This window comes from Phycodurus eques, chromosome 19 (genome assembly GCF_024500275.1).
Source record: "Phycodurus eques isolate BA_2022a chromosome 19, UOR_Pequ_1.1, whole genome shotgun sequence".
In the NCBI taxonomy this organism is placed as follows: Eukaryota; Metazoa; Chordata; class Actinopteri; order Syngnathiformes; family Syngnathidae; genus Phycodurus; species Phycodurus eques.
Genome location: NC_084543.1, coordinates 10558552 through 10572653, shown reverse-complemented (window position 1 = coordinate 10572653; position 14102 = coordinate 10558552). Strand labels below are relative to the sequence as shown.

Below are 14102 nucleotides of genomic sequence, written 5' to 3'. Positions count from 1 at the left end.
TGGCCTCTCTAACAAAGACAAGGGCAGTCTTAAGCCATGGTTCAACCAAGTAGAAAATTCTGTTTTGATTACGACAAGATAAAAACGGACGACATATTGTCGCGCTCTATTTTGCTGCAGTTGGTACCCCAACCCTTTGCAACTTTTGACAGTGGAAAAGTTAAATGGTAGTGATTTGTGGAAATAGTCCATAACAAGTTCACAATCCAATCAAGTAAATGGCAAAATACAGCATAGTCCTTCTCACCACAGTCATGAGCAGTCTGTCAAACCACTGTAGCTTGAGTTCGGCGCAAGGCCACATGTCAGGCCTGAGGGCTGTCTTCATCAGGCTAACGCAGCGGCGAGACAGCAGCTCCCCTGGAGACCCGGCCACGTTGGTGCTGTCATTCACCTACGTGGAGGGAAGGGTTGGGACACTTATCATCGTCATTGACAAAGAGTCTTCATCTTCCAATATCACTATGGCTTCTCAGGGAGGAGGGAAATCACATAGGTCAAGGAGAGACTGGAGAAGGAAGACCGCCGCTATTAGGCTGCATTTCATTCATGTGACAAGAAGTGTGACAGTGGTATAGTCACTACCTCACTATAGCAACTATCATTCAACCAGCATGCCGGTTCAAGGCCGACTTCTGATAATGAAACCATCCCAGCTATAAAACCTTGTGTACTCCAGCTTGTTCATTATCCCTCACATTCTTTCCTGCCGGGTTCAATTTAGTATCACAATGCTCTGTTATTAAGCAACAAAGAACGGAAAGGTAAAGACTTCATAAAGTATAGTACAGTGCGTTGGTTACATAAGAGACACACAAGAAATGGAAACTAGGAAGAAAGTACAAGTCATCTTAAAATCTATTACAACCAAGCATCTCTTTAACCACTCTATATAGTATGTGTTGGACTTGGAGGTGTTACCTGGCATGCAATCCGGATGAGGAAATTGACCACAGTGTCCGTATGTTGTTTGTCAACAGGTTTAGTGACCATCGTCTCTGTGCCTGGCATAGACTGACCTCGACCAAACACCTAAAAACAAACAACAACAGTTGTCTTTTCACACCAGAGGACTGGCTGGGATGTTCTGCCCATGCTTGCATACTCCGGTTTCCTCCCACATTCCAAAAACATGCATGTTAAGTTAATTGGAGACTCTAAATTGTCATAAGGTGATTTTCTATATGTGCCTGTGAAGTCGGCCGGGAAAGGCTCCATCACACTCATGACCCTGATGAGGATAAGTGGTGTAGAAAATGGATGGATGGAATTTATTTTCAAAAAACATTTACACTACTAAAGGAAGGTTGATTGTTATGAGATGTTAAAAAATATTTTGTGTATGTGACAGAAATTGCCCTTGGAATAGCTAGCCACAATTCATTAGTTTTGACACTTCAGAATAAAAAACTAAAAAAATAAATAAAAAATGCTGCGTTTGAGATTGCAAAAATCAGCAAGAGAAAAAACAAATAAATGACAGACATGATGCTGTCACCTCCTGGCAAGTTTTGCCTTACAGAGATGGTCTTTTATCAAAATTCTGCAATCATTTTAAAACAATACAGCTCAAGGGCAACTCCTGCACAGCTTGAAGTGATTGCTAATTTTGGAGGGGGCAACAACAAGTAATAGAATCTAAATTAGCTCACAGTAGAGGCCGTTCCTGCTGCCGTACGGAATCTTTTAGCATCTTGTGCTGGAGTGGCACCGTCTGCAGAGAGTCCTCCTTTCACAGGGCCACTCGTCCCTTCACCACTGGACCCTATTTCGGCCTCAGAATCAGGCTGGCAGGACCAGATACCAGAAATAGACACGTATTATGGTTCACAGAAAATATTGAGTAAAGCATTAAAAAAATAAATTAATTAATTTTAAAAAATAAAATTTCAAGGAGTCATAGTGTACGAGCATTTCCAAGTGTGCGTGAACACACCAATTGGTCTTTGATCCTTTGCAGCTCCCACTTGATGACCACCTCGGCCAGGTCCACAGCCAGTTTCCTATGCTCAATGGTTACAGTGGGGGTAAAACCCAGACGTTGCATTGCACTGATCATGTGCTGCACCAGGTGGTGGCGCACAGGGTAGTATACCTATGGAGGCAACCACAGTTAATATTTTCAGATATTAGGAATTAAAAATCTGGGAATTTTCAAGGTTGGAAACTTTCCATGAGAATTAATGTGGATTTATGGAAATTATTTGGAATAAACCAGGAATTTACAAAATGAAGGTTGGCTCTTAATAGGGAACTTAAATACAGTTTGGGACAATCTATTTTGGATAATCGTGACTAAATCAACCAGATTTCATGCAAGTACAGTTGAATATGAAGACCGCATATTTAATTTTTTATGTTGAACAGGACCTTTTGGAAAGGGAGGTACATTGCTGTTGATTTGTTTTAATGGGTTGGGCTGGGGGCTAATGGAGTATTTAATGCAACATTTATGATTTTGTTCTTCAATGAAAATTGATTGTTCAATAAAATATTTAAAACTTAATAAAACATTTGACATTTCACCAGATTTTTCAGTAGAACTTTATTTATTTTGTATTGATGTCTGCTTATGACAAAACATTTACATATATATACTTTAATATGATACCTTTCCATTAAATCACCACCAATTCACAGTCAATTACTATAAATTCCCATTAATGCCCATATTTTCCCAACTTTCCAAAATTCCCCATCTTGAATTGCTATGGAAACCCTAGATGTTATCAGTGTGTTATTGCCATTCAGCGCATCGCCAAAAGTAGTTACTGTTGATTAAGAGTTTTGCTAGTTTAAAATGAGCAAAATTTCGTTCGAGGCAACTGTTCTTGGTTATCCAATCAAGCCACATCGATTAACCATTTGATCAAAATTTAACATAACATATTGTTAGTTTAAAAATGTTTGTTAGTAGCGTAAGTAAACTAAAACATTAATATACGGGGGAAAAAACCTTTACAATCAGGTGATACTGGTTCACATTTTGGAAGTATAGTACAATCACTGAGAGACCGAGTCAGAAGTCGCATCCACCTAGTTTCAAGGACGTGACACACAACACTAAAGCATCACACTGGAGGCTCACTTAGCTTCCTCGCAAGGCAAACTGGGACTCTCAAGCATGCAGACAAAAGAGCGAGAGATGAGATGTCTATCAGGGGGCTGCTGCTAGTGACAAAGAATATTTAAGCTTCACACTTTGAGGGTAATTATAATCGATGGAGCAGGACTTCAACGCCCCTTAATGACAGAGAGGCTAAGCCCTGTCCATCACATGTGTACATACACAGACACACACACACGCACTGTCATTATCTCCCCTAGTGCAATTATGCTGATGTGATTACATTAGATTAGTCATCTGGGCCAATGAGAGCAGCCTGTCAGTGAGATAGAGAAGAAATCTGAGAAAAATTTAAATTCTGTGCAGAAACAGTCATTCTCTGAACTGGTGAAACCAGGAACAGAAATGAGGAGGCATAAAGTGTCAATCAGGTTTTAAGAGTGCAAACACACAGGTCAATTATGCTTTGCTGGTGTTATTTCATAGGTCATGCTTCTGAATGTATTTGCTTTAAGACAATTACAGCCAGCAGACAGTTGCCGCAAGGGAGCAGAGTACCATTATCGTGCCCACTGTCAATAACTTCCATCGATATGGTGCGAGGTCAGCGAGTGGGTTTTAAAAGTATGATAATGATGTGATTTATATGCTGACAAGCAGCCACCAAAACTCAGCTCATCAAGTGCTCGCATTAGAAATCAGACAAAGAACCAATTAATGTAAAGGAATGGTTCTTATTTCTCCAGCAGTGCTTCAAATAATGCAGAAGTTCTTCTAGAAGCCGACAGCAATCTAACACCTTTGGAGTTGATGGAGACATGCTAGTCTGTTTCTGGACGACTGCAAGGCATCAACCTCACTCCTCCAGCTCAAGTGTTGCAGTACTGTTTGGACACCCCCTTTCACTACGACAAGTCTTATTGCAAATATGTGAGCTTGTTCTCTGTGTGGTGTGCAACACAAGCATAAGGCAGCATGTGAGCTGAATTTCTCCTTGAGAGGAGGATATTTAGTAAAATAAATCAAATTAAAACTTAAAATGAATGTTTGCCAGTCTTAACTTTCATCCATTATCTACACCGCCTATCCTCACTAGGGTCGCGGGTATGCTGGAGCCTATCCCAACGAACTGCGGGCAAGAGGCGGAGTACACCCTGAACTGGTTGCCAGCCAATCGCAAGGCATATATAAACAAACAACCATTTGCAGTCACATTATATCTACGGACAATTTAGAGTCTTCAATTAACCCACCATGCATGTTTTTGGGATGTGGGAGGAAACCGGAGTACCCGGAGAAAACCCACGCAGACATGGAGAACATGCAAACTCCACACAGGTGAGGCTGGATTTGAACCCGGGTCCTCAGAACTGTGAGGCAGATGTGCTAACCAGTCATCCACTGTGAAGCTGCAGTCTAAAAAAATAATAATAATTTGATAGTGCTGCAATGCCATAGCCTGGATTTAGTTAGGTCAGCACAGTGTAGTTGTGGTTAGTACATCTGCCTCACAGTTCTGAGGTTTGGGGTTTAATTTCTGTGTGGACTTCGCATGTTCTCCCTATACTTACTTGGATTTTCTCAGGGTACTCTGCCTTTCTCCCACTTTCCAAATACATGGATGTTAAGTCAACTGAATACTAAATTGTTCATACGTGTAATGGTTGTTTGTTTATATGTTCCCTGCAGTTGGCTGATGACAAGTCCAGGGTCTACCCTGCTTCCCTCCCAGAAGCCAGAAGGGATAGGCTTCAGCTCACCTGCAAATTTGATTGTAATGACTACAAGCGTACACAAAATGAATGGATTGAAGAATTTAGTTGACTCTAAAAAGGTTTTAGTATGGGTGGCCTAAAGTGGCTTGAACACAGATGGTTAATTACAGTGATAGACACATCCATCATGATTATTATACGTTACAGGAAAATGAATCTGTTGCTGCTTTGTCACAGCCAATACGAATGAACATACTAGGAATCAATACGTGCACTGGTGAAAAGATGACAGGAGGAAGTGCATGGGTAACCTACTCTAATTACATTGGTTTTGTCCCTTTTGTATCCACTCACCCGGAAGTGCTGCACTATTAGGTGCAGTATGTGGACCAGCTGCGGCACAGTGTGGCCCTCCTCCACAATGATTTTACGTGTCCAGTGGGTCAGCATTTGGTGGCCATCCTCCATGCGGGCTGGCACAGCTGGAGTGAGGATGGCCATTGCCTGGCGGACAATGGCACGAGCCTCCATGGTGTGGGCCTTTAAAAGGCTGTGGAAGACCTAAACGAGGAACACATTTTCATCCTGGTAACACAATGCAGGTAATGGTGGTAAAGTCAAGCGGCAATCATTCAAACTAATGCAGTTATACAACCAAAAAAGTTAAATGTTCCCGCTCAGTGTTTGCAATAGCTCATCTGTAAGGACTTGGGCTTTGAAACTGTAGGGTCACAGTTCCAGTCCCGTTGCAAACAAAATGTAAAATGGCAACTACTGTAGTTGATAGGGAGATGTTAGTCTGCTTCTACTCTACTGTCGAGGTGCCCTGCTAGCACTGGGATGGGTACATTAAGATTTTAACTACTCTTAACGATACTGCTAAAGAAAAGTGGCTGGGAAAAGTAAAGACATGACATGATCCATCCGTCCCTCTCCAGGCATGACCAATCAAATCAGGAATAACAGTTACATTAGTGTAACGGTTGGATTGAGTGCAAATCAATTAGTCATGCCTGGAGATTGAGACGCAATAATGGCTGTTGTGTTTTGTAAACACTCGGATGCAACGTTAGTTTAGCAACAGAGCTAACCTGATACCTGACAAATTAAAATAATATAAATACTATGGGGTTAAATGGGACGAGACGTTTTGGGACTACGAATCATATCGTAATATAATTGCACAGCACTACACGGGCACAGGAAGGAGCCAGAAGCTAAATAAAAAATGAATTGTGCACTCCATTCCCTCTCCTCCTTACCTGTAGGACAATCTTCTTGTGAATGGCGAACTTTGCAATTATGTGTGCCAAAAGCAAGTGTCCGCTATATTTACAGGCAGGGTCCACGCAGGCTTTAGGCAATAGGCACGGCCATGCAAAGGTCATGAGGCGCCGCAGCTTGCTGTTGCGAGACTTGTTGTTGTCATGAATGTGGTGGGGTGCATGCTCCACCAACAGGGTGGAGAACTGCAGCAGGCATATTCTTAGAGAGTCCAGCAGGTCAGCCTGTTTCTCAGGATCCAGAACCTTAGAGAGACATTGCATTTTTTTAATACACTACACTGACATTCAGACTAGTATTAAGTCAGCCATCCTAACTAAACACCAATGGTCCCCCTTTCATCAGACCAAATGTAAATCACCTTTTGTCCAAATATTAATTTACTTGAATTGCATTTAGGCTCCAACACCCATCAGCATCTGAGTTTCTCGGATAAGAGCTGACCAGAGTTGTTGAAATTAACTTTAAACCTCCACAGAAGAAATTATGAGCAGTAAAAATAGGGCAGGTGTTAGTCAGTGATGGAATCTACCACAGCACAAAAAATATGCTGACCTTTAACATGGCCACATCATGACATTTACACCAGGAATTTTAGTCTGGTCTGATGAATGAAACAGGACCAGTGGGATCACAGGAGGAAGCGAAGACAATCAAAGACAAATGGAAAAGGGAGAGGGAAGCGAGAGAGAGAGAGAGAGAGAGAGAGAGAGAGAGAGAGAGAGAGAGAGAGAGAGAGAGAGAACTGGATTGGATGTTGAGGCAGTATGGATGTGTGCTGAAGAGACAAGTTATGGGAGGAAATGCATCTAGTAATGAAATCAGAGAGACAGAGCTGTTAACTAATGAGCAACGGGTGAAAGGGGTGGGAGAGCAAGTGTGCATGGCGGGAGGGGGAGAAAAACTGTTGATGTGTAGAAAATCAATGCATTCGAGCACCTCAGTGCACATGTACCTTTGTGATGAAGACACTGGTAATGCTTTCTGGATTGTCTCCTTCAGGATTTGGCGGGCCAAGCAGCTGTTCTCCTTCACCCTTCTCAAAGCTGTACAGGAAGGCTGGATTCAGAATGTGCTGCAGCACCTTCCAGTCAGGAAAATTAATAAAAACATTTTTAGCCTCAGATCCCAAAACGTGTGGTTTCACTGATCACATCCCAGAGAACAGAGGCAGAATTAATCATTAAAATTACCATGTACGTCTATAAAGGCATTGTAGAAGAAATTTTGCATAATCTGAGCTCTCTAAAGCACAAATCTACTCCAAAATCTGAGGAATTTCACAGGCTACGACAACATAATTAATTAGCTGGGGAAATAAAGTACATTATATGGACAGTTGTGTGAGGCAATTGTGACCAATAAGAAGAGTAATAAAATACATGGCATTTAAACAATAATGACCGCAAAGCACTTCTTATCTAGGTCTCTTAATTAAATACAGCAACGGCAATTACTGCTTCACAACAATCGTTGTAAAAAGAAGCGTAAAACCTCCAATTTAATATTGGCCAGACCACTTGAAAATATAAACCCTAATGCCATGCGCGTCTCTGGCTGTGAGGTGTAAATAAATTAAAATAACCAAACAATAAATGGTGGAGAAATGCTGTAATCTGCAGGGATTGATGCTAGAATAAGCACATGGAGGCTCAGGCTTGATTAGCCTGTGAAATGCAAAAGATCTTGGCCACAATAAAGCTAACGACTGCATTTATTAAAGAAGCTGCTATCTGTTAATGAGCCCTCCTATTCAATCCATCATTGAGGAGTACGGGGCGACATTAGTGAAGAACGATCTACGGCAGCATATGTTCCCCCTCCTCCATTAGGTCATTACTCGCACACATTCTGCACAGTGTAAAGGAAACCGTGATGGATTCAAATGCAGACGCACAACAAGCGGCTCGGAATGAAGACGCCAAGAGAATGTAATGCGCACCAGTCTGTTCTCCAGCCTCATCTGTCCCCATCATTTCTCATCTTTTCTGACATCAATCACTGTACCATCATAGCATATTTTTGTGGCATAATTCGATGAAGGCACTGAGTCTGTGCATATAAACACACACAGAAGCTTGTTGTGCATGAAGCCTAGATCTTATTCTGCAGGTGTTACATGTAATTTCCATACTCTGAAACGTGCGTTTGTGTGCATGTGTGTGTGTGCATGTGCTGCTCATATGGCACAATATGTACAAACCGCAATTCCAATGAAGTTGAGTTGTGTAAAACTTAAATAAAAAAAACAGACCGCAATGATTTGCAAATCCTTTTCAACCTATATTTATTTGAATACACCACAAAGACAAGATATTTAAGGCACTTAGGCTCACGACAAGAAGCCTTCAAAGACAAAGGATGCTTTGGGGCTACCTTATGGCTTAAAACAAAACTAAAAGTGTTCTATTCAAGAATATGTGATGCCGCCAGCAGCCAATCGGAGCCCAAGAGAATGAAAACATATACATATTACATATACATATTGACTATTTACTGCATTTTAATTAATATTTTTGTTTTCATTAGTGTATAGTTGACGCTTTACAGGTAGGTGCATTCCACGATATAGCAGGGGTTTCACAGTAATTTATATCCTGGAGGAAATATGCCAGGTAGTAACAAAAACATGTCCAGGGCCCCGCAGAGAATTTTTGCGATTTTAACATAAATTCAGCAATCTGGAAGTACAATTGGGGGGGGGGGGGGGGTTAAAAATTCTTCACACAGAAAAACGTATTTACACCGCTGTTGATGTACGAAGATTAAATTTTAATTTGCCTCATTTCTTATCTTTTTTTGTTCTGGCCTCCAATTTGAGCCAGGCCCACCTCCACCTGCACCTGATGCCTGCTTCAATCTGTGGCACATGAATAGCATCCTCCTCTTGAAGCACTCTCATTCTGGAAAAGAATTGACTAAAATCATTGTCTGTTTCACTTAATTTTTCACTATTACCAACTTCAAAGGCTATTCCCAAATGTATCCTCCAGGAAATTATTAAGTACAATATTTTTCGGTTTTTATTGCCCATTTCTGAATTTGAAGTTAGTTCATTCTGTGCTGTGACATAGTCCCTAACATCACTCCATCGCTTAATACATTTAACATCTGTAAACTAATTAGATAATTGTAGCTGCGTTTCCTAATTAATACAAGATGTACTAACGGATCAACTCTCGTCTCCGATATCTGTGCTTTGCTTTGCCGCTGGGGCTACAACCAGGGCCACGACCCGCAACGCTCAACGCGAAAATACAAGAGACCAGTGCAACAAATATGGCACTGGCTGATCTGATGAGAGAAAAATGTTGCTTAAACGTAGCTAGAGTTGCCAAACATTGTACACAAGTAAGAGTACTGTTACTTGAAAATAATGTGACTCAAGTAAAAGTAAAAAGTAGTCATCCAAAAAATTAAGAGTAAAACGTACACAGTGAAATACTTACTGATTACTTATTTACTGAGTACTGATTAAATAGTAAAGATTTTTTTAACCACAGCATGAACATAAATGTGAATAAAATATACGATATTGCTGTGTGTGTGTGTGTATGTATGCAGTCAAAACTACAACAAAATATCTGCAATTTACTGCATGGTGTTTTCTAAAGTTAGACGTGAGCTGAAATATCCACGTTTGGGCAGACAGTACCAGACGAATGCTACAATACATGAAAGCTGTTGTTTTTGTTCGTCTAAATGTAAACACGAATCGCGTGCCGTTGCCTTCATGATAACAATGACCTTCCCAACATGGCAGCCACATACACACGACAATCAGCCGAGCTGGCTTATCGAGTGTTAATACCTATGCTCGGGAAATTCCAATGGAAGACGTTGTGTGAGGTCATGTGACTCTTGTGTCGTTTGAACTAGACCTAAACGTCACTAGCACTTAAAGTGGATTGACGCAAACAGCGGCCAATGCAGAAGTCGTAGTCTTGCGCACGAAATAGTTGATAAATAAGCAATAATTTATAAATAAAAGTAGTGAGTGACATTTAGATCATTGTAACGGAGTAAAAGTACCGTTACTTCTTCACAGCAGAATCGGCGGAAGTGTTTTTTCTGGTCTCGTCAACTCCTGTGACTTAAGGCCTCTTAATACACCCGCGCTCACGCGGCCGACAATGCCCGCATTGCATCACGTGACCGACAAATTGGCCCGTGCGGCCCCTCTGCGTCACTTGACGCGCACACGCCAAATTTGTTGCTGCACGTAGAATGCCGCAGAGATCATCTCTCGTGATTGGTCCGTTTTAGTCACATGCTGTGATGACGTATTCAGCGTGCCCCTTGGTTCTACATACCATCTATGCCGCCGCCTTCTTGATAAATTTTGCAGCATAATTAAACGCATCATCTGGTCATGTAGGTCCACTTGTTCTCGCAGACAATGTTCCACAGTCGCCATTGTTTTTGGTTTGTTCCTTGTTACGGAAAGTAAAAACGGCTACCGGAAATGACCAAAAAACTCCATCCTGTGGTGTCCTAGCCAATACATAAAGACACCCCCGACTTGGAGGTGAACTGCAGTGCATTTTCAAAACTGCGTGTGTGGGTTGCGTTCGAGTATAAAGGCAAACTGCGTGCGGGATAGCCGCAGTGACGTCAGCGCGGTCACCAGACGCGAGAGTATAAAGAAGCCTTTATCCAAACAATGCAGGTCCCGAGCGCATAGGGGGAACCTCAGGCCAATGCGCACGCATATTAGTCCGCCGCGGAGTCATATTCAGAAATTACATCTGATCTAGCTGCCAGCATTCAAGGAGTACGAAAGAGTCTATGACTTCATCGTCGGCGTAACCCCCGAACCCCATCCCAGAAAAACTAATCGGATCTTTACGATTCGCGTAAATGGCCTATTTTGAGTTAAAAATGGCGAATTTCGCCAAAAGGCGACTGCTTTGCATGTATGACTATAACAAACAGATTTAAAAGAAACAAGAAAATAAAATAGTATAGATAAAGACCACTGAATCTGTAGTATTTATAGCACAAAATGGTTAGAAAGTGACACACACCGTGATCGTAATATTGCATTTCAACTGTAATCAAACAACCCTTGCACGGCATGTTCAGAAACAAAACCCTACTGCAGCATACTGTGAAACAAGCACGGTGTGCTTCATCAACTTCATGCTCGCTTTTGTTTGCATGTCTGCTTGAGTTATTAACCCTGAATTTGGGAGTTTAAAAAACATTTCTTTACAGTCTGCATGGCAAAAACAAATAAGAGCAGCAGCAGTAGTTGAGTCAATGCATCACACAATTCATTGTTGTAGTACACTGTCCATTTTGGTCAGCACGCTTGCTTTTATTTGTCTCCAAGTCAAATATTCATGCAGATGCTTATGATGTGGCACCAAAACCTGAGTTTACACCCAACATGCAGGCATTTGAATACACACACTATGGCAATCATTAAAATGTCAGAGGATGCCACATCTGCTTTCATTCTTTTGATCATTGACGATAACGCGTGCAAAGTATTCAAACTGAAGGGAGCCTTCTTCAATCCTCAACAGACTGATGGAGTGGCAGGATACACTCGGGACTGGACGCCAGCCAATCGCAATTTTGAGTCTTTCATGAACTTAAGATGTATGGTTTTGGAATGTGGGAAGAAGCCAGAATACTAAGACAAAACCAATACAAGCATGGGCGGGGTGGTGGTGGCATACAAACTCCACACAGGACAGCCAGAGCCTGGATTCAAACCCACAACCTCCAAACTGTGTCATCCACTTGTCCGCCATATCGAACCATTCCTAATTTGGATCAGTACATATAGTAGATAGATACTGTCCTCCGGCCGCTATTTGCCCAATGGAAAGGGGTACCCCCTTGGCCTGCGTCTCCACAATGTTTAGTGAAAATAGATTTAGTAGCTTTTGTGTAATTCTGCTTACTCACAAACAAAAGTGATACTGCATAACCTCTGGGAGAACCAGTTATTATCGAAGAGTTACTAGCTTTGCAAACTAAGAGACAACATTTTATCATCACTGGATATGGCGTCTGAGTGCAATTACCCATGTGTGGTGTAGGTATATGTACAGATCCAAACAGTCATTTGGCTCCAGAGTGCCAGGGCACGCCTTTACCACTGACCCGTTTTTACTTGAGCGCAAAGCTGCAGTTCCTCTCTGCCAGCATCAATGCCTGTTACAGCTGCTCAAACACTGTGCGTGTGCATGTGTGTGTGTGTGAGCGTGGGCGGATGAGTCCGATTTTATAAAGCGGTCTGAATGATTGTAATGCTTGCAGCGGCATGTCAGGTAGGGAGAACACAGGCATTCTTCTGTTGTGCCTCTGAGTGTCTCGCAGCAGAATAAAAATAAAATGACCTTTGTGACTCTATCAAAGAGACACAGTCCCCACTGCACACAGTATTTGCACGGCAAGAACAAAGCATGTCAGCTGAGGTGACAAAAGGTGAAATAATTCATGCCTTATAATTTATGATACATTATTCACTGTAAGGCTGAAAAGAACAGCGGGGAAAAAAACTGGTGTCAAGCTTCAACCAAACCAAATTATTATTCAAACTATTTTCACCAGACAAAGTGTGCATACACCTCACGTATAATAGTCCATTATTAATGATTTTCAGAAACGAAAAAACTAAAGGGAGTACTATTTTTTGGTGGAGCCAGAGCAACCCTTTATGTCAAATATTTCAATCACTTGTGTCATACTTTTAAAGTATCTTGTGAGGATAGGCAGTACAGAAAATAGATGGATGTTTTACACAACCAATTGGGTAATTTTTGTTAAGTTGTAAGCTGAGGATTTAGCTTTAAATAAGGCAGAGTGAAGTTGACAGCCACCATCTGCATATCAATTCTGAAGGCTGATTAACAGAAATGTCAAAACCACAGGAATTTTCAGCTCCCAGCAGGATTGCATCCATGAATTGACTTTCCTGCTCTGGCTGCAGAGGAACATACCTTCGCTTTGAGCTCGTCGTTGAAGTGCGGGTCATTGAACTCCACAAAGCGGAAAAACAGCGCACGCTTCTGGACGATGGAGTAGTTCCTGGGAATTTCCTCCTCCATGTATTCCTTCAGGAAGGTCATGTTGCACAAGAAGCGACCCGTGAAGGCCCGCAGCAACTGGAACAGCAACTCTATCTCCGAGTAGTTGCGCCTTTTGGATGGGACACCGGGTCATGAAGTTCAGTGCGTCAGTAGCGTTAAGTCTTAAGTCAAAACTTTCAAGCCCTCTTGGCTAACATTGTAACTTGGTCATTACACTCTAACCACAGGGGTGGACAAAGTATATTTACATTACCAAGAGTCCTGTAATGTTTTTTCCATACATTTGGGCGTTATTGCGCCAAAAATTTGGTTGATTAAAATGCACTTATTTATATTTCTCTCATTCATTTATCTCCATATAAGTGGTTAATTTCTTTATTGTACATAATACACCTAAAACATTTACATAGGAGTTTTCCGCCTGGCATTGATATTGTCCAAATTTGGTAAATTTTATGTTTTATTTACAAATTGATTCTATTGGCAAGTTATCTTTTTTAAAAAAGAAAATATTAAACTGTGAAGTTTTGAAGACAGCTTGCTATCTTTAACTATACAATGTTTAATAACAATTTGCCATTTTTTCACATTACCAGAAAAACAATAGTTTGAGATGTCAGGCCGCCTGACAGCGCTGATTTCCTCTGTATTTTATTCAATAATTTGTTCATTACAATTAAAATGGCAATCAATTATTACTGTAGTAATACAAATATATATTTAATGTAAATAAGAATCATAGTAAAATTAACAATTGCATTTATACAGCGGATTGAACATGTTTCCTTTATTTTTATTAAACTTAGTTAAATGACTATTTTTTTTAATTAGAATAATCAATGTACCATTTAACAATTTTTTTTAGCTACACATTTTATTATTATTATTATTACTTTTTTAACAACAACTACAAATTGATCTGGCTCATCTGTCAGTTTTTAAATCATATGCGTCCCTTGAGCACCAAAGTTTGCCCACGCCTGCTCTCAC

The 14102-nt window shown here is 41.1% G+C and overlaps 1 protein-coding gene across 3 annotated transcripts in view; it reads right to left on the bottom strand.

Annotated features, from left to right (window-relative positions):
* The window catches only part of trrap (transformation/transcription domain-associated protein), a 77604-nt gene that overhangs the window by 41959 nt on the left and 21543 nt on the right, over window positions 1-14102 (bottom strand). For all 3 annotated transcript variants that reach the window (XM_061705707.1, XM_061705709.1, XM_061705708.1), the window contains 8 exons: window positions 13023-13221; window positions 7022-7150; window positions 6045-6311; window positions 5137-5343; window positions 1937-2095; window positions 1653-1787; window positions 922-1032; window positions 248-394 (listed from right to left, as the gene is read on the bottom strand). In XM_061705707.1, the coding sequence (XP_061561691.1) occupies window positions 248-394; window positions 922-1032; window positions 1653-1787; window positions 1937-2095; window positions 5137-5343; window positions 6045-6311; window positions 7022-7150; window positions 13023-13221 (1354 nt within the window). The remainder of the gene's footprint in view (window positions 1-247; window positions 395-921; window positions 1033-1652; window positions 1788-1936; window positions 2096-5136; window positions 5344-6044; window positions 6312-7021; window positions 7151-13022; window positions 13222-14102) is intronic.